The 22,544-nt window shown below is 37.4% G+C and overlaps 1 protein-coding gene across 1 annotated transcript in view; it reads right to left on the minus strand.

The window, feature by feature from the left end:
* The window catches only part of LOC125242021 (centaurin-gamma-1A-like), a 119,696-nt gene that overhangs the window by 35,932 nt on the left and 61,220 nt on the right, over nucleotides 1–22,544 (minus strand). The window contains exon 3 of the mRNA XM_048150726.1: nucleotides 21,522–21,607. Within this exon, the coding sequence (XP_048006683.1) occupies nucleotides 21,522–21,607 (86 nt within the window). The remainder of the gene's footprint in view (nucleotides 1–21,521; nucleotides 21,608–22,544) is intronic.

The raw sequence follows: 22,544 nt of genomic DNA on the forward strand, positions 1-22,544 counted from the left end.
AAAATGTATAGCAATACCTAGGTACAAATAATATCGCATCATTTTACAAAGGTACTATCTACAGTTTGTGCCTTTATTTATTTATATTAGTGGATTTAAATTTCAAATCTTTCTCTAGAACTCAACCCGTTACATGACAAAGAACTCAACTCCATAAATAACTAATGTATAGAGAAAGAAAAAGAACGAAGCATCAAGCTTTTTACTACGTCGACGCAATTAGTAGGAGAGCTCTCAAATCGAAGATTTCCTGCCCTTACTTTTTGCTGACACTTTTAAGTACTATAATCTAGGCGGCAGTTAGTTCAATAATAAAATTATAGGTAATTGATGGTTTATGTTCTTACTGAGGTTTATTCACCTTTGTAGACAGAGAATATAATGTTGGCATTAAGGACATTTTATAGTTAAGTAATAGGAAGGTACACAGAAAAGAAACTTGTAGTTATGTACTACCAAATGGAAGTTATCTTTCATTTCATTTTGTATGGCAAGTTATTTTGCACATCCATAACTTGCCCCTGTCTAGTAACTTTTTTATTAATCTGTGCCCTGTCTCTAGTTTTATTCTATGAGATTTTGTGAAAAGGGCCTAAAAATTTCTTAAGGAGTCTATACCTACTACTAAAACATGTACCTACCCTGTCGTACCGAGGACACAAAATGCGCCTTCTATATATCAAGCCGTTCCTTTATTATTTATAGTTCATAGCGTTACATAGACAAATGAACTAGTAGTTACAAGGATGTCTACACTTGTAAACCAGGTACCTAGCTGGTTTACCCACCCTTACCCTGTCGCAGCAGACGACACTGCCGCAGACATTCTGAAGTGCCTTCAATATTCATGGAAATGCCTCCTTTAATTTCCTCGAATAATACCATTCTAAGGGAGCACGGGAACGGCAATTAACGGTTTCCGAACCTGTTATTTGTGTACTAAGATTCAAAGTTGTATTTCTAGGCTTATCTTCAATCGGTAAAATTTTACTTGTTTTATTTGTTGGAAAACAATTTGAACTGAAAATAGGTCTTTATTAAAGGTAAACCCCCTTCCTGATAAATAGACAAACAAGAACAATCTTTTTTTTGTTGACATAACCGTAAAGGTAGTATTTTGTGTATGAACAAGCCCGTCATCTACGTGAACTTTTTTGGACAATATTTTCGACTAAAATCCATACTTCTAAATTATGTACCTACTTTTTTCATAATACATTTTTTGATCTCTTTGAATTAAATATTACAACATTGGTTTGAAGCTTCGGACATTATTTATTTATTTAATTCTTAATGGTGTTCTCTACCAGTCAACCATAGTGAAAACCGAGAAACCTACTAAGTCCTATTTGTAGAATGACCCATCTTATATTATATTGATTTAAACTAACACGATCTTCACTCATATTATTAAATTAAAACGTAACGTAACGTAAGTTTTACGCGATTAAGTCCCATCTTATATTGTATTACAAAGTCTCAATTCCGAACAATTCGTATTTAAAGTTTTAATTAAATTCGTTTCCTACATATTAAAATATCTTCTGTAACCAAAGTTCAAGTAAATACATTCAAGAATACCAATCATTTTGACAGTGACAGCTACTCGCTGATTAAAGTTTCCCCGTCAAGTCGGGGGCTCATTTATATTTCATAGGCCGCCGTACAAATTAGCTGTCTACGTTGCTTCGTTTCTGTTTCGCTTACCTGCGTGAATGTATATACGTTTATATAAGGGTTGTTACTTTGATGTATAATGTAGAAATACTCGTATTAATACATGTTAGTTCAGAGCGTGCGTGATACAAAAACATCCTACATGTCAAAGGGCACATACTCTTCTTTATTCACTCCCTCGCTTAATTAACTTGACAATGTTCGTCAATAATTTTACTACTTTTGCCTTAAGAAACGATGAGACCAGAGAAAAGATGAGAAGAGATGAGATAAGATATTAGATAATCTTTTGTAAGGAATTAAAAATTATAACGAGCTGATAAGTAGTTCATATATAATTCTAGTTCATTTTTTAAACTGCAAAAAAAGTGTCTACTCCATGAAATTCACTTTATTATTTTCAATTTATGTTCCTATTTCGCTTTCGTGCATGATACATTCAGAAAGAGGCCCTATCTCAGTACAATTTCAAAATCAAACATCGTAAGTTTATAAAAAGACCTTTTGTTCTTATATAGAAGTACTGGACACTTAAAAGGAGTAACAAATGACCGGGTGTGGGAGGAGAGTTATGTTTTACGAGTTGAAACTTTTTGTTTTGACGTCTCGCGTCTGACCTTTGAGTGGAGGCGTGCATTTTAAATCAGATAGTACTTTGGCAGTGAAGGAAGTCAAATATTTTTTTATACTACGTCGGTGGCAAACAAGCATACGGTCCGCCTGATGGAAAGCGGTCACCGTAACCTATGGACGCCTGCAACTCAAAGAGTTTCACATGCGCGTTGCCATCCCATTAGAAACTTTTAGAACTTTTTTTTATTTGAAATTAAATGAACTAAATTTTGATTTAAATGATAAAACTTAAATTACCCTGATTTTTGTAATCAGATACCTACCTGCTTTTATTTAGTAAACAATTATTTCCTTTAAAAATAAAACACCTACTTTCGGGTCTAGGGTGGACAGAAGTTTGAATAAGAATTTAATACACGATATAACAGTAAAATTTAAGTAGTTTAGGTAAGTGTAACGCCTACTTTAACAATTTTCACACAATAGATAGCCGCAAGTTTCAAAACATAACCTGAAAAGTGACGGAAATTGCACCACAGATTAAAAAAGCACCACTATTTCGAAATAGGTCGTAGCCTCCCAGCAATTACAAGCCTGCCAACATAACTATCACACATTCTTATCCAAAATAGACTCTATACGAACGGTATAAGAGCTTTTTCATGTGAAAGTTTTGTTGTTGCTCCTGTATGAAACGACGGATGCTGGCAGGACGTTCCAAAGCCCCATAGTTACACAACCCCAGCTCCAAAAGGGCGTATCTACTATGAATTTCTATAGACATTATTACTTTTTTTTTTAAACGGCTATGTGTTGCCAGTAAGTTTATTATGCGACAATCTGCTGACATTCATGCTGACATTCAGGATCGCTGAATACAGCATGGTATGCATTAGTGACATTTGGATATGTTGGATGTAATCGTTCGAGTAGAATTGGCTTCATTTCATGTTGTTTCCAAATTGTTAAATGGCGAATCGTAACAAGTTTTAATGATTGAAATTATTTTTATATACTATACATATTTGATACCCTAGCAGCTTTTGTAGCTGATGACTGTGTATTGTATGTCACCGCACTGATGTTTATTTTATACTTAAAGTTCTAACAAGAGTAACAACATTATTGAATTTCTGTGTTGTATTATTTTTATAAACTTTTAGTAGGTAGTTTTGCTAGCCACCCTCAAAACTTTTTAGGAGCGAGCTACCATTTTATTTTTTATGACAAACACAATAAAAAGGTAGACGTGGAGAATGAATCTAGCCTGGAAAACTTACGTAATATTATACTTTCTAAAATATATTTCTATAACAGAAGCTACTGAGATAAAGATTAATTTTATATACCAAATTTTTGTACAGAATGCACCTACATCACGAGATATTTAACCCCTATCGATTCGAATGCAAACATCCGTATATTGCAAAACTCTCAGTGTTGCCAGAGCAATTAAGAGCAGTTTAAAAAGTTAGCAAATACTTGCACCGATGCACTCTGCACAATGCGGTGACCGAGATCCAGGATTCCAGGCTTTTGTTTCGTAGGATAGGGGATTAAAAGGGAAATGACCTGAGATTCAGGCACTTGAAAGGTTTCAAGATAAAATGCAGGGGAAAATGCTTCTATTTAGTAAAATCCAAATTAAGCTATTGCCTTATATCTTTGTTAGGGCATAGAATATTATATGGGAGTCAAAAAAATTGTCCGTACAGTAGGGAAATTACAACCGAATTTTGATTAATTAATATCCATACTTTAGAAATCTTTGCAAAAAGTTTACTTCGCCTAGTAAAACTGTAATCGACTAATGATAGAAGACACAGTTTATAAATAGTTACCTAATAAATTGTGAAATCTCCAAAGGGATGAAGGCATTATTTAATAATAACTGTTCCTTTCTAGACACAGGTCTTGAGTCACAAATCCACAATGTTTAACACGTGTCGTTACATTTCATCTTCATTAATAAATCATCCTAAACAGAAGCAAGACAAGGCGCTGAAGTCGATCGTTTCCGTCTCTACATCCGATTGCAAAAAGATCACGGCTTCAAACATTTCTTGCAATGAAAATACGCCTGAAATAATTAATACCGGACCGGAGTACACCATAGAAACTAATGATGAACTATTATCTGACCTGGACTCTGATATGGAATCGCTAGCCACCTTACGCGAAGACATCTCACTAAGTATGCCAAATATATCAACAATAGAAAGTGCCGACTATACAGAAATGAAAAAGGAAATTGACAATCTCTCTATACAATTAGCCAGTGCACATGATGAGATTGATAAGCTTAATTCAGAGGTTGGATCCCTGAAAAAGAGACTCGAGGATCAAAATAAGAAAATAGAGCTCTTTAAAAAGCTGCTGACTGATAAAGGGCCTGTAAAAAATACAACACCATTAAAAAATAAAATCACAAATCTAGAGAAACAATTATTGGTCAAGAGTATCCATCAACAAGACGCTGTTCTCGATAGTGATGATGACTCTATACCATCAGTATCACCAAAAAGTAAAGATATAAACTCAACCTTAAACCCCGAGGGCGATACAGTTCCGGCTGTCATCCCCACAAAGACTCTCGAACAAGATAAGAAGTCAGTAAACATTGAACCCAAGGACAGTGAATTCAAGGAAATGACGAAACACGAGGATAGAGTTATTAAAAATAAATTATGTCTGATCAGCAGCAATAAAACGAATAACATTTTGGGCAATATGCACGAATATTTCAATGACTTTGAATTTTGTCATCACAAAATACCTGGAGCCGGAATACATAAGCTTTTTAACGATATAAACAGTAAATTAAGTTATTTTACACTTTCTGACTTCTGCGTTATACTTATTGGGGAAGAAGACTTTAAATCGACAACAAATTATATAAGCTTGGTTCAACATATTAGAAACATGTTAGAAGATCTGAAGCACACAAATGTAATCGTGTGCGTTCCAACATATATTTGCGGAGCTAAAGTATATAATTGTCGCGTTGAACTGTTTAACAGCCTATTAAATTTAGACATTGCAACAAATAAGCATGCCTTTTTCTTCGACACAAATCTAAATCTGCAACTGGACATGTTCTCATCGTATACGGGCAAAGTTTTGAACAGTGGAATCAAAAATATATTCTATTACCTGAAGAAGCAGATCGAGACTATACAAATGAACGATAGTAATCCAGAAACAACATTTTTTCGTGAAGAGCAATGCAACGAATTCTGAGAATAATCAAGGTTTTACAATATTGCATCAAAATATCGCTGGAGCTATTAATAAGTCGGAGCTTTTGAATATATCAATACTAGAGCTAGCAAATCATAAAATGACTGTAGACGTTATTTGCCTGACTGAAACTTTTATCAAACAAGGCTCAGAAGGCTTATTAAAACTCGACAATTATCAACTTGCTGCATCATTTTCACGTACAAAAAGAAGGGGTGGTTCATGCATATTGGTAAGGAAGGATGTAAAGTGGAAAGTTATTGCCTGGCTTAATGAACTAGCAAGTCAATACTCGTTCGAATGTTGCGGAGTGAACATAGAAGAGTACAATACCATCATTGTTTGCATATACAGGACGCCAACTAGTGACGTAAATATATTTCTCAGCAAATTGGAGCAAATGCTTAACAAATTTTATTCAAAGAAAAAAAATATTAAAATTGTGTTAGGTGGCGATTGGAACATTAATATATTGAAAAATACTAAGACCAGAAACGAATTAAAAAGCATTTTACTTAATAATAATATTCATATACATATACAAGAAGCCACAAGACAAATGTCATGCATAGATTTGTTAGCAAGCAATATAGAGGGAGTAGAATCAAAAATACATCTCCTAGCACTGTCAGACCACGAGACGGCTCAAACAATAAGCATTCCAGTAAAAAGAACAAATAAAATAAATGAATGGTTTGAAACTAGACGGGATTATCACCCAGAAAATATCGAGAAATTTTGTCAGCACGTAGCATCACTTACTTTTAATGAAGTCTACCAAAATCAAGACGTGGATGAGGCTTTCAATGAATTCCATAATTTGATGCTACTACTACATAAACTATGTTTTCCAGAGTTTATAAAGAAAGTGAACAACAGATCTATAAAATTAAAATGGTTGACAAACGGACTCAAGAAATCAAGTAAAAATAAGAGGCAATTATACTTAAAAAGCATACATTCAAAAAGTAACAAAGAGGCTCATAAGAAACAATACCGAGTATATAATAAAATACTTAGGAAATGTATAATGAAATCTCAACAGATACAAAACCATAAATATATTCACAACAACAAGAATAAATGTAAAGCCGTTTGGAGAATAATCCAAAATAATGTAAATGCAAGATTAGAAGATCAATGTGTAGACAATGTAAAATGTGAAAATGGGGTAACCTATAGTAATAGCAAGGATATTGCCGAAATATTTAATGATTATTTTGTGAAATTAGTGACATCGGAACCGTTGGGGGATATACAGAGTAAATTAATAAAGAGTGGTAAACATATGAAGCCCCCTATTAATGAAACGATTTTTATGCAGCCTACTGATGGCAACGAAATATTAAACATTATAAGATACCTTCGGAACACCTCATCTACAGGATATGATGAAATAGATACAAATTTAATCAAAAGATGTGCTGCATATATATGTGAACCTATAAGTTTTATTATGAATCTTTCTTTTGAACAGGGACGATTTCCAAAAGCACTCAAACTTGCGGTAGTCAAGCCTCTTTTCAAGAAAGGCAATAAAATTGAGCTAGGCAATTATAGGCCAGTTACATTAATATCCATTATTGCCAAAATATTTGAACGAGCAATGTATAATCGACTACTAAACTTCGTTACAAAGCATCATCTTTTAACACCAAAGCAGTTCGGTTTTAGAAAGAACTGCTCAACTTCAATGGCTTGTTTTCAACTAACAAGAATAATAACAGAAAGCCTTAATGATAAAGTTCCTATCGTGGGCATATTTTTAGATATGACAAAAGCCTTCGATTTTGTAAACCATGATATTTTACTTACCAAACTAGAAAAATATGGAATGAGAGGTAAATGTAAAGAATGGTTGGCAAGCTACCTCAGGGACCGCAACCAGTGTGTAGAAATCACAAGACTTGAAAATGGAAGTAAAGTGACGAGTAGATCTCAATGGAAAAGTATTACAGCAGGAGTTCCGCAAGGAAGCATATTGGGGCCATTACTTTTCTTAATGTACATTAATGACCTTCCCAATTGTACGAAACACGAGTGCATTTTATTCGCAGACGACACGACCCTGCTCGTCAAATGTGAACATCCTGAAACTTTCGAAGAAGATATAAATACGGCAATTAATGATATAATAACATGGCTAAATGATAACAATTTGAAAATCAACATATCGAAAACCAATTTTATACAATTTCATAATTACCGTACCAATAATATGCCGTTGCAAGTACAATATAATGACAGCACATTGGAACAAGTAAGTTCAACAAAGTTTCTAGGCATAATCATAGATGAAAATTGTAAATGGTCACATCATATTGACTCTATATGTAACAAACTCGATCGCTTCGTATATGCACTAAAACGATTGAGACAAATTGCTTCAATAGAAACTTCGCTGAATGCATATTATGGCTATGTAGCTTCGGTTTTATCATATGGCCTATTGATATGGGGAAACTCAGCTGAGATGATTAGAGCCTTCAGACTACAAAAAAAATGTGTACGCGCGATTTGTGGAGCATGGTTCTTGGACAGCTGTAGACCGCTATTCAAAGAGTTAGAAATTTTGCCTTTGCCATGCATGTACATAAAAGAGACCTGCCTTTTTGTCAAGAACAACCCACATATATTCCAAAAGACTTCAGAAGTATTTAAAAGACAAGTGAGATACAAACATGCACTTTACGTTCCTCGGCAGAATACAGACATATACAGGAAAAACTCTTACTGCATGTGCATAAAAATTTATAATAAGTTGCCGGACAGTTTCAAAGAATTACCAGAAATCAAATTTAAAAAAGAACTTACTAAGTGGTTAATCAATAAGTGTTTTTATAGTGTAAAAGAATTCCTATTAGACTAAGTGATTATTAACTACATTTAATTATATTAAAATATATTTATAAATATTGACTGAAATCGAAAATTGTAGAAAATTGTTATGTATTTTGAATTGTATAGTGATCTTTTGACTTGGTTAAATTTCATTTGTCTAAATTTTAATTGTATTTTATATCCGACAATACTATTAATTAGTTTATTATAATAATATGTTGACATTTATTTACTTTGTGTATGAAATGCGACAGAATTTTTGCACACCAATAATGGTTGAATGTAAATGGAAACTACCTAATCATCTTTAACATCTTGTAACTATGTACCTACATTCTTGCAAAATAAAGGTTTCTTTCTTTCTTTTAATTTTACCCAAAGATTGATATATTTTTGTAAGTTGGCAACTCGAACTGCGGGCTGTCAGTGGAGCTCTCGCGAGAACAAGTGAACTTTGTTTCTGTGACGCTATGTAAAATAATAATAAATAGCATTAAGAACCTGCTTTGGAGTCTTAATTACTATATTGGGAATATAATCTTTATCTGGTTTCATTCAACACTTTGTAAGTGTTGGAGGTTGGAGAGCTAGTAGAATCTCGATCCACGAAGCCAAATAAATTGGGTTAATTGAATAAAGGGACTAATAAAAGCGTCCAACTTTAATGGTTTAATTGTGAACTGGGAAGAATCACTGTAGACATGAATTTAATAAAATTGTCTTTGTTCTCTGAAGAGTATTTGCTCGAGGTCTGTTTTTGTAAAATTTCTTGGATAGGAACAATCAGCTTAGAATAACAAAGACGTTACAGACCCCGGGCTTTTTCGGTTTTTGTAAATAATCCAAAGACAAAATCATAAAATATGTTTCTGTTCGTGTTTTATAGTTTTGCTTTTATTTTTATTGTCTTGTTTGCAAGAAGACTGTAGGTAGGTACTTAATTACTTATCAACATGAAAAACAAAGGTAGTCTTGGCTCTAAACCAAATTTAGTTGCATATACTTAGTTTAAAATTTTAAATCTATGCCTACATTTTCCATACAGACAGACATACTCGTATTGCCAGAATACCAAGCGATACTATTTTTTTTAAAATAAGAATACCGTTTTTTTAAGGAAAGTTTTATATTTTTCATAAACCTGATCTTGAAAACAAGAGAAACATGCAGTGATGAAGTCCTATGTGTGGATATCTGTCGACTGAATTTCTTCAATAAACCTTTCTTTACCCTGAGTTGACATTTAACTGTTTATATACCCAGGGCACGCATTGTCTATATTTAGTAACGGGCTAGGTCAGTCTAATGTGATGACGTCACGGATTTGACCGAGGCCCTTCTATTTCTGTCTTTAGATGGCAACACTGGTCACTATAGATGGCATCCCTCTAGACTGTACACCCCATTGAGTAAAATGTGAAAGTCAATAAGGCTTGCGCCCAAATTTTACAACTTGACACATGATTTAGTGTTTGTCAGAGCAAGCGCGAAGTGTCTCCTTTAAGTATTCTACAGCTTCGACAAAGAATAAATAAATAAATAAATATTGGGGACACCTTACACAGATCAACTTAGCCCCAAACTAAGCAAAGCTTGTATTATGGATGCTAAGCGACGATACACATACTTAAATAGATAAATACATACTTATATACATAGAAAACATCCATGACTCAGGAACAAATATCTGTGCTCATCACACAAATAAATGCCCTTACCGGGATTCGAAACCAGGACCGCGGCTTAGGCACAGTTCTAACCTAACCTAACCTATTTTTCTGGTAGCAGCGCGTTGTGTGTAGGGATCACAGTTCTAATCCAATCTACTTTTCTGGTAAATGATGGATCTAATTTATTGTACAATTTTTTTTATTCTAACTGTGCTTTAGAAAGAATTTGTGTTATACAATTTATTTATTATCGGAAATAAGCATTATACTCAAAGTATGTTATAGTAAATGTTATTCGAAGAAATGATCATTATATTAAATAAGAATTATACAATTTGTTAGTATATTATTTGTTGTTATATGATTCAATAATTATATCAAATGATCGTTATAACGACTAAAAATATATCAAAAAAGGTTATATCGATCGATACGCACCCCCCAGGGGTGTGTAATGATTGGTATAAACTTTTTTGGTATAGTAACATTTGATATAACAACATTTGGTATATATTTAAAGGATATAATCATTCATTTGACATAATTAACATTTGGTATAACCACGAAATATCCACTTTTATTTTGTATAATGATTATTTCGTATAACACTTATTTATAATAACCGTTATATGGTATAACTACATATCTATTGATATACTACTAGTATAATATAACTACCAAGCAGTATAAAACATTTCATGAATTAATTTTATTCTTTTTTGATGGGATCACAGTTCTAACCTAACCTAACCTACTTTTCTGATAGCAGTACATATGTTTAAGGGGCACAGTTATAACCTAACCTAACCTATTTTTTTCTGGTAGCAGCGCGTTGTGTGTATGGGTCACAGTTCTAACCTAATCTACTTTTCTGGTAAATTACGGATGTAATTTATTCTATTTTTTTATTATTCTAACTGTGATTTAGAAAGAATTTGTGTTATACAATTTATTTATTATCGGAAATAAGCATTATACACAAAGTATGTTATAATAAATGTTATTCGAAAAAATGATCATTATATTAAATAATAATTATACAATTTGTTAGTATATTATTTGTTATTATATGATTCAATAATTATATCAAATGATCGTTATAACGATTAAAAATATATCAAAAAAAGTTATATCGATCGATACGCACCCGCGGCTTAGCAGACAGGGTCACTACCGACTGAGCCAGACCGGAATATTACTTAACTTTTTTTTGTGAGTGGCTGCTCGACTAACCTAAGTTGGCAATAAACATTAACGTTGGTAACTGCATAAACTCCAAAGCATTTCTTCTCTATCACAAAAATGACTGTTGATGTTTGTGCTGTCACTCGTTTTACTTTAGTTCTTAGCTCAGTTTATTAAGTCAGGGACCCACTGAAAATCAGCGCCTCTGCTTGCCGTGGAATATACTGAGTGGGATCTCATTTAGCATCTAGTTTGCGTTGTATCTATCTTATATTCGTCCAATTGTATGTTAAATAAAGTATATTCTATTCCATTCAATTTTAGGCACATCGGTGCGAACGAGATGAACTGCGATAAAATTTACTTTTCCCCTCACTAGCTCGGAAACACGTGTTTTGTCCTTTAATAGCAGCGGGTAAAAACGCATTTTATCCAATAGTGGGTAAAGTAATTTGACCTTGAATAAAGTAAAATGAACCGCTTTAAAATTGATAAAAATAGGTGAATCTAGTAATAAAGATGATTTACCACCTGTGAAACTACTGGAAGCAGAGATAAACGCATTTTTTGCGTTGTAGTTTCCTCGCTATAGTGAGGGGAAAAGTTTTGAGTTACACTCGGGTGCAAATGTATTTTACTTCTCGTGTTTTAAAAAACTCGCAAGTTCAGGATTCTATTCTCGAACCACTCGCTTCACTCGTGGTTCAACTATAGAATCCTTTCACTTGCTCGTTTTTCAATTCCACACTCGACGTTAAAATACAACTTTGCCCCCTTGTATAACAAATAACTATTAATTTACATTACCCTGATGTAAACGTCGTCTCTAGCTTCGACAGTTTGTAATTTTTTTGTTGATTCCGTTTTTGAATAATTGAGCAACCACGAGGGTTCGCGAGACATACAAGTTACAGACCTACTTTGTAATGTGGTAATATATGAATATTGCAAATAGAAAATCCATACGTTTTGAGATTGAGAGGCGAAACCAATTTTGCCACCGAAGGCAAAGCCACACCATCTAATGCTTAGTAATCAATGCTGGCACTTTATGTGAATCGGCTAAAAGGGTTTATATTACAGCTAAGTGCCATTAGGGATAATTGTATACAGGTGAGGTTTTGGTAAAATGAACTAATGTTATTAGTGTGTTGTATGCATACTGCATGTAGGTGTCTATGAATAAGACTTAGTTGACATATGTCTGTATTTTCTATTGTCTTTTCATTCCTTTAATAGATATTGTTTTGGAAGCACGCTTTTCTATTTATGCCCGTTATTCCCGTAGTGTAGTCCCATATTTCACATTGGCGACGATCTGGACTTGCGCTATCATGTGTTAATAGATTTGGGAAAGAACTGTGTACCGTGTATAAGAGTGTGTGGCGTATGCTGTTGTGTGGGCAAACATGGCTGTGGGTAAGATCGAGCCTTTCGACGCAAACAACGATAAATGGTCATCGTACTTAGACCGTATTGAACAATATTTTATTGTCAATGATGTCAAGGAGGAAAAAAAAGTCGCAACATTAATCACCTTTATCGGCGGTCCTACCTATGAGCTGTTAGTGACCCTTTGTTCACCCAAGAAACCACACGAATTGTCATATAGTGAGATTGATAAAGTTATGTCACAACATCTGCAACCAACACCTAGTATATTAGCTGAGAGGTACAAGTTCCGCCAAAGAACACAAAATCAAACGGAGCCTATTTCGGATTACGTGGCGGTTTTAAAGAAGTTGGCAAGGACGTGCGACTTCAAATCGGGCTTAGACGAAAATTTAAGGGATCAGTTTGTCTGTGGATTGTTCAGCGAGTCGATCAGACAAAGGTTGTTCGCGGAAGAGGACGTCAGTTTTTCAAATGCGTACAACCTAGCCCATAGTTTAGAAGCGGCGGAGACGAACGCGGCGGCTGTGAACGGCAAGCGGTCGACGAACGGTGACGATGCCGTGACATGTCATGCTGTCACGAGTGCAACCCAACGCAGTGAGGGCAGTCGACGGAGCCACGGGGCAGCGGCGAGCGGCGAGCGAGCGCGCGGCCGCTACAGCGATGGCGCAGCCGGCGGGAGCGGCGCGCCTGGCGCAGCTGCAGGCGCGGACCGGAGGCGCACGAGGCAGGCTGGCGGAACGGCGTTCGGGCGCGGCGCCGGGAGCGGTTCGACTCACTCGAGCTGTCGGGCTTGCGGCGGGCACCATAATGCAGCGAGATGCAAATTTCGCGTTTATGTATGCCGCATATGTAATGAGGAAGGCCACCTCAAAAGAATGTGCCCTAAACTTGCCGCAGGAGGCGCGAGTTACACAGAGGGCAATCATGTGAACGAAGTATTGAATGATTGGAATATCGACGACAGTGTTGAGGTAATGAGTTCCATTTATAACATAAGTAATTCAAAAAATTACAGACCCTATTATGTAACATTAGATGTTAATAATAGAGAGTTAGAAATGGAGATAGACACTGGTAGTCGGATATCATGTATTAGCTTCGATTGTTATCGTGAAATGTTCAGTGACTGTGAGTTACGAAATTCCAATCTGTCATTGCGTTATCTCACAGGCCCTCCCGTAACGATCGTAGGTAAAATAATGCCTATCGTTAAATATAAGGATAAAATGCGTCAATTTCCTTTGTATATCGTGAAAGGCGGGAGGACGACCTTAATAGGTCGCGAATGGTTAGAGGAGCTGGGTATTGTAGATCCTAAAAGTTTCCCGTGTAACAATATAGTGATGGGAGGGAAATTTGATTTAAAAACGTTCAGTTCCAGATACGCGCAGGTTTTTGAAGACGGGCTGGGGTGCTACACGGGCGAGCCGGTGGGTTTTCGGCTGCGAGAAGGCGCGACGCCCGTGTTCATGCGCGCGCGCCCCTGGCGTTCTGCGCTGCGCGAGCCGGTCGACCGCGCGCTGGACCAGCTGGTGAGTGACGGCATCATCACCCCGGTCGAGTGCTCGGACTGGGCCACGCCAATTGTACCAGTAGTCAAGTCGGACGGCTCCATACGTATCTGTGCTGATTATAAACTAACGCTAAACAAATGGTTAGAAATAGATAGGTACCCTCTGCCTAGGATAGATGACTTGTTAGTGAAATTAAATGGTGGGGACAAATTTTCAAAAATTGATTTAAGTCAGGCTTATGCGCAATTTCCGTTGGACGATACCAAGAAATTTACGACAATTAATACCCATAAAGGCCTGTTTCAGTACAATCGCCTGGTATATGGCCTCGCTTCAAGCCCTGGTATCTTTCAACGCAAGCTGGAACAAATGTTTGCTGACTTACCCACGGTCGGGGTCTACCTTGATGATGTGATCATAACGGCGAAAAACGACGACGATCATTTAAAAATACTTTGTCAGGTTTTTGACAGATTACTAAAGTACGGTCTGAAAATAAAAAAAGAAAAATGCACTTTTTTTGCGGATTCGGTCACTTATTTAGGTTTTGTCATTTCAAGGGAAGGAGTGTCAGCATGCTCAAGTAAAGTTGAAGTCATAAATAAAATGTCAAGTCCACAGAATGTTTCAGAGCTGCGATCATTTCTTGGAATGATAATGTATTACGCAAAATTTGTTAAAAATTTAAGCACGATACTGTCCCCTCTGTATGAATTATTAAAGAAAGATGTCAGGTTTGTATGGAGTAAAGCTTGTCAGGCCGCATTTGAAGAAATTAAGAGGAAGTTGCAGTCAAGTGAGGTACTGGCGCATTACTCGAGCGAGCTGCCGCTGGTGCTGACGACGGACGCGAGCAGCACGGGCGTGGCGGCCGTGATCGCGCACCGCACGCCGGCCGGCGAGCGCCCGGTCGCCTACGCGAGTCGGGTACTGAGCTCCGCCGAGCGACACTACTCGCAGATCGAGAAAGAGGCGCTGGCGATTATATATGGTGTTCAAAAATTTCACCAATACTTATATGGCAGGAAATTCCTTTTGAAGACTGATCACAAACCACTGGTAACCATTTTTGGAGACAAAGCCGGTATACCTACTATGGCTGCGAGTCGGTTACAGAGATGGGCGGTGATCATGTCTGGGTATCATTTTGATATAGAATATGTTAGGAGTGAAGATAATGGAGCGGACGCATTGTCGCGATTGATTACCGGGTCTGACAGAAAGGTACGATCGGAGATAACATATCTTAATTATGTACAAAACTTTTTACCTATAACTAGTACTGATATTAAAAAAGCAACCAGCAAAGATCCGATTTTAGTAAAAGTTATGATGTATATTGCTTCAGGATGGCCTGCTTACTGTGATGATGAAAACCTTAAACCTTATCACACTCGTAGAAATGAGTTGTACATGGAGGCCGGGTGTATATTATGGGGTTATAGGATAATAGTGCCGTCTGTTTTTCAAAGCAAAATTTTACAAGAGCTGCATGTGGGACATGTGGGCATGGTGAAGATGAAGAGCACGGCCCGCAGCTACGTGTGGTGGCCCGGCATCGACGCGGCCGTGGAGCGCGTGTGCCGCGAGTGCGCCGCGTGCGTGGCCGAGAGCAGCGCGCCGCCCCGGGCGCCTCCCAAGCCGTGGCCGTACATTACAGAACCATGGACGCGTCTACATGTCGACTTTTTAGGCCCTATCGAGAACGAATCGTTTTTTGTTATCGTAGATTCGACTACAAAATGGATCGAAATTTTCCGAATGCCAAGAACGACGACGTCATCGGTCATTAAAGTTTTGTGTGAAACTTTTTCTAGATTCGGTTTGCCAAGGTCGATAGTTTCTGATAATGGTCCTCAATTTTGTAGCGCACAATATGATCAATTTTTACAATCAAATGGAATTGAAAAAATACTGACACCGACATATCATCCAGCGTCAAACGGTGCCGCTGAGAACGCCGTTAAGCTTTGTAAGAAGGCAATCAAGAAGGCAAAGCGAGAGGGGGTGGATATCGACTTAGCCTTGCAAGCATATCTAATGTCCTACAGAAACGCAATTCACGGCACCACGGGCGATTCTCCTGCATTGTTGCTGCAGAAACGGAGGCTGCGCTGCCGACTAGATTTGCTTCGTGGAGTAGAGGAGCGCGAGCGTACTGTGCAGCGCGCGCAGGAGAGGCAAGTAAGAGCCGCTGGGGGTCGCGAGCGTCAATTTCAAGTAGGGGATCTAGTGCACATGCGTGAGCACGCCAATTCGGAAAGGTGGATAAAGGGTACAATAAAAGAATTAGTAGGCTCTAGGAATTACATGGTGGAAAGGGTGGATGGTTCGTTAGTTAAAAAGCACGTTGATCAAATTAAGCACAGTGAGCGCAATCGTATTGGTACGTCGTTGGTGTGGCCTAGTTGGGATACGTCTGGTGGTGAGGTGTCGGGCACAGCTGATCCGGCGAGTGCAGGGACCGCGGGCGCGCATGAACAGGGGTCCGCCCCGGCCGCTGCTGAGCCAGTAGCACCAGTGGCACCGTTACCGAGGGCCCAGCCGGCTACTAGCCGTTTTGGTCGACTCTTAAAGCCTGTGAGATTCTTTCCGATGCCGGATATTGATTAATAGCTGTTTGCATTTATTTTCTTGTGAATTTTATAAGGTTGCCTATTATTCAATGCCTTGGCTTGTTATACCTGCTATCTTCAATTAAGTGTGAGGGTGTGTTGTATGCATACTGCATGTAGGTGTCTATGAATAAGACTTAGTTGACATATGTCTGTATTTTCTATTGTCTTTTCATTCCTTTAATAGATATTGTTTTGGAAGCACGCTTTTCTATTTATGCCCGTTATTCCCGTAGTGTAGTCCCATATTTCACAATTAGTAATCTTATTTTGGGATTAAGTGTGAAAATAAAACATATTTGTTTGATATATGTTATGTTGTGAAAATATTACATTTAATTTAAAGTTTAACATTTTCGCCTGAACTTGAATCTATTTTGAACCAACCTGTCAAAGGCAGGTTTTAATAATTCCATTAAATCGCCCACAGATTCTCGAGCCCACGTTGGGCGCCAAATTTAGTGACGGTAAATTGGAATTGGCGTTACTCACTTTACGGTTACCTATACCCAAAAGTTGTACTTTTGTCGATGTTGTAATGTAGGAATAATGTTAGTATAATAAAATCACGCAGGTACTTATATTATAAAAATGACATAGATTAAGGTTCAATATACGAGAGTAGGACATGTAAAGAGAAGGATGCCTGTAACTCGCGAGCTTCGATTTTCAGTTATATCCCAGAGATGTCGCTAATGATGACTAATAATTTCAGCACCGTAGACTATTGTACAACCAATACAACCATAGGTACTTCAAGTTTACGTCATGATCATGTCTATGTCTAATGACAGCGTTGACGGACAGTAGACATTCAACGGATTATCTGGTCATTTACCTCTCATTGTCAAATATAAATAAATTACACAGACGGGTATCTAACTCTTGTACAGAATTTCAGAATACATTGAAGTCAATTTCACTGTTTTGTTTATACCAAAGACATATGTAACTCCGTATAGACAGATAAAGTCTACGATAAAAACATACCTCAAAACTATACAGAAAAAGGTTCGGTGACCTGACCTAGATGGTGATACACCTTTGGGGGACGCTCGGCTAGATGGCGCTAAAATTAATATTTGACTTTTTAACACATATCAAGCTAAGAACATGGGCCAAATTGTCAAAACTGAGGTTCAAACGTTTTAAGCCTGTGTCGATAGATCGGCTCTCTTTGGTTTATACAAATATTTCTACTCTGCAACAAAGTCATCTTAAATTGTGTTGAAATAACCTTTTAAATATTAACCTATTTGACGTGAACGCCCTTTGCATAGGGCTGAGATTGCATATCTCCAATCCAAAGGCAAAACGACCTAACTGCAAATACTTATAGTTCACATTAGCTTGTTAGCTTTGAACAATTTGTTTGTCATAGACAAGCAGAGGGTTAAGTAGTGGGGTAATTATACGATCGATTTGTGTTCCAACACTATTGATTTACACTTACATTACAGTCAATTTGTGTATCGAATGTTTGGGAAATATAGCAAACAAGATTTTTTTTATTTCTGACTTTGGTTCTATACCTTTAATGGACAATATAGCTTCGGAATATGTGAAGGTGCAGTCTGAGCAGAAGCCGCGCTACAAGTACATGCCGGCGGCCGCGAGTTCGCGGCCCATTAATTGGTGACGGCCTTCGTGCGGCGCAATAGAATTCAATCTCGGTTGCTCGCGTGCGGTCCGTTTATTAATGTAGGTTAAGAATTTATAACGGCGGCGTTTTGTGAACATCAAAGGAGTGAGCCTTCTGTCCTTGTACTATTATATATTCTGTGGCAGAATCCAGGACCCTTCCGCATCACACGAAGTGGTTTACAATAATGGAATACTCCTAAGGAGTTTACACTCCATCGCAGTGCAGAGATATTTTTGATCTAGGTATTGTATTCACAGGATATAATTATGAAATAAGTATTTAATGCTCTGAGATTGTATTTTTGTATGTAACTTGGTAAAAATACAATCAACTTCAATTTCTGACATAATCCAACATTAAATGCACAATGTTTTTGATTTGATAGTTGTCAAAGCGGACCCCAGGCTCCCATGGACCGTGGCAAATGCCGGGATAACGCAAGGAGGATGATGATGTTTTTGATCTGATACGTACTTACAACTTATGCACAAAGTTACAACGATAATATTGCAAAAGATCCATTAATTCATTAGATACTTGTTTACTCAGATATCTTGTAAAGATCTAGTTACAATGCTGTCAAAAACCGATGTAAACCAAACTACATAATAAACAAAAACAAGTTTGAACAATAAGAGCTAAGTATCTCTGCAAAGGCCAAAGGCGAAGATCAACACCAGGTCACCTTTACGAACTCTTCTTACTAGTCTAGACTTTTGTTTTCATATAGATTTGCTTAGAATCCCTAGGTTTAACTTCGTAATCATGCTTTCTTTAGGTCAGAATGGGCAATAACCTCATTACTCTGTGTGCAAAATAATTAATTGAGTCTATTTCGTGATGTTGATTCATGAAGTTACATTTCCGACTTTAACGTGATGTTCCAAGGAAAGAAAACATGTAAAATCTGGATAATATAAAGCGAACGACTATACAACGTGCTCACGAGAAAACCGAACAAATTGTTGAAATTGTAACCTTTATAATTATGTTCTTGGTCATATTGAAAAAACATCTCGGAGATCATATTCAAAGACTAATTAAATAAATGTTTTATAAACTTGGCTGGATTACCCTAGTTTTAGAGATAAAGTAAACTAAACATTTCTTTGTTCGTTACTTCGTTACGACGTTGCCAGTGTTGCCATTATAAGGGCCTATTTAGAGAACTCATGCGCACGAGAACTCGCATGCGAGTTTTATGACACTGCGTTGTCGACGGCTGTGAAATATTGTATGTAACTAAACAAACAGCCCGCGATGTAACTAAAATCGCATGCGAGTTCGCACGCCGTCTAAATCAGGCCTAACACAGACATTTGGTCACCCTCGTGGAAAACCATCAAAAAGTGGAAAATAGTTAAATTTTCATGTGTCCTTGCTCTATTGACATTCAACAACTTCCTTCTCCTTTAACGGCATGTTAACCACTGGTAAACATATAAAAACGTCGAACATAAGTGTCACAAGTCGATTGTAAAAACGACACGCGTCGTAAAGCGGGCTATTAAAGTACGGCTCGCGCTCTTTATAGCACAAATCGATAGCGTCCTGTGACGCGGTTCCATTCCACTCTGACACGGCACGAAAATAACGGACAGGACCATAACATGAGCTTGAAACTGACCTGAGACTGCATCATACGTCAAGATGTACAGAAAGTAGGTAAGATACGCACACGTTATCGAAATGTCATTGTTAATGTACCTACTGGCCTTTTTATCGTATTTTTCTACTAATGATTATGTTATATGTAAGCATCATCATTAGTAGAATAGCAGCATCTATATAATGTTATGTTATCATAACTACTGAAAAATCATAATGCAGACGCACATTGACAGCAATTATGTATGGGTATATATTATTAATGGGTCACCATTTAGGCATTATGTCTCGCAATCTTCGGTTTTCTACAAGTATAAGTAAGTACTTCCCCAGCTGGGCCCTGCCCCTGGTAGGCAAACATGATCGCGTGATAAATGATAATTATAATATCAGGAGGGCGATTTTTGAATCTCGCATACGGGATTTTGTCACTAAAATACCGGTTGAAAACGGTGACTTGCTTATTATTTTCAGTGTCAATTTTCTGAATTCGAACGCGTGTGATTCAAAAATCGGTCCGCTGGTCGTCCCTTTCGCACTATTTGTATATAAGTGCGATAGGGACGGCCTGATGTTTTAACGTTTACCGCGCGACCAATGCTATCGGTTCTGATCAGAAATGACATCCATGACGGATCCAGCTTCGTACGCAGGGGGCGACATGATGTAGATATAACACAAATCGAGAAGCGAGACGCACTTATTTTTGAAGTGAAACTTTGACGCTCAGGGTTGCTAACCGATTTTTGAAATATCCCTTCCTATTTTCATTTCCACATTACAAAGTTTCACGTTTTCCGCGCGGAGGGACACCACCATTTTTTTTATGTAGTTTAAATACCCGGTCAGTTAAAAATGACGGATACAACATGACAGTGAAAACACACAGGTAGTGGGTCACCCTTTCAGGCATTATGAAGACGTGGCATTCAGCTCCACGTTTGGGACTGTTTGCTCAGCACAAAGCCCTTTAATGCCAGCGAAATGATAAAGTTAACTATGAAAGGCACAGTATGTATGTGGTCCTGTTTAGGGATTCGCAATGGCCCCGACGGAAGATCAGCGTTGGCCCTCCCAGGCTAACACCATGCTGAGTCGGGACCATTTCGTGGCAATTATTATGTATGTACCTATCTTTTTGTGTTATGTGTAAATAATTTCTGTTGTCACTTGTCTTGTCACGAATAAATGATTTCTATTTCTTAGATGTCTCCTGAGAGTATTTTCGCAAATTTCGCATCATCCGATCCGAATGTAAGAAAGATGTCAAAGGCAAAAATCAATCTTACATCCGATAACGGATTGGATAATGTGAAAACGCTAGGTGCGTTAGTTAGTTAGTTAAAAAACAGTTGATGCTTCAAACTAATATCTACATCCCATTGTAAATACAAATTAAATCCAGCTGATGGATTTAGCGTTGCATTATTAGCTTTAATCCTTAGGACAGGCTACTTTATCTCCAGGTTTACGTCTCACTGACTTGAGGAAGGCTTGAATCGAATCCCGAGTGGGTACGGATAATCCTACCCGCTAAGATTAAACAAATGCCTACCTGCATCTCCGGGGAGCCCCCCTCGTCCCTTATAAGCAGGAGGTAGCTGTGGCCATCGATGATCACCTCCTTCTTGAAGCGCCCGCCTGGAACATCAAAACCATATTTAAATAAATAAGTTTTTGTCAAAAAATATCAGTGACTGTACAGTCACCGGCTTAAACAAGTGATGATTTCTGTACCTTGTCACTCGAAATTGTCAAACGATTTAAAGCGACAAGGTACAAAAATCTTCACTTATTTATGCCGGTGACTGTACTTTAGGTTCCACAGACAACTAATACACATCGAGCCAATTCTAGAAACCTGAGGACTTTGAGGTTCTGATGTTTTATGATTATTAATAGAGTTCATATTATGTTCTCCTGCCTCCTTCTGTATTATGATACTCATTGTGAGTATTGTGGCAAACCATCACCAACCACCATACCATTTATTCGTGGAATCATTCTACATTCAAGTAAAATAAGGTTAAACAAATGTAACTCTAAAACTTAACCACACCTTTTTCTTCATGTAAAATTCATGAATAGGTACTAGGTACGCCATTCAATAACTTAGTGCCAATGCCAAAGTGCAGAGTTATCTCAGCAGGGTTAGCACATGATGGCCGCGAGAGTATGTCGCCGCGAGATAGACTACCCGTCCTTATGTCATTAATACAGTTAGAAGAAGACGTATCATCTATCTCGCGGCGACATACTCTCGCGGCAATCATGTGCTAGGCCTACAGGTGCTCTCAGGTCCTAGTCGCATGCTTAGTTTGATCAGACTCGAGAGGGAAATAAGGACTAGAACATTTCTGACAGCTACATACCTACTTTAACTTTAATTTAATGAGGATATAAATTAATTGGTCTTGTAATATTCGACCAAACATCTACAAAATCGATTTTATGAACCCTCGACAAATTACCCGTCATTTCACGTCTAGTCATTATGTGGCAATCATCTAATCATGGTGAATTATCGATGGTATTCTATATTCATACATAATTCCATCGCGTGGGTCCAAAAACGCTC

The sequence above is a fragment of the Leguminivora glycinivorella genome, unplaced genomic scaffold (assembly GCF_023078275.1).
Source record: "Leguminivora glycinivorella isolate SPB_JAAS2020 unplaced genomic scaffold, LegGlyc_1.1 Scaffold3, whole genome shotgun sequence".
In the NCBI taxonomy this organism is placed as follows: domain Eukaryota; kingdom Metazoa; phylum Arthropoda; class Insecta; order Lepidoptera; family Tortricidae; genus Leguminivora; species Leguminivora glycinivorella.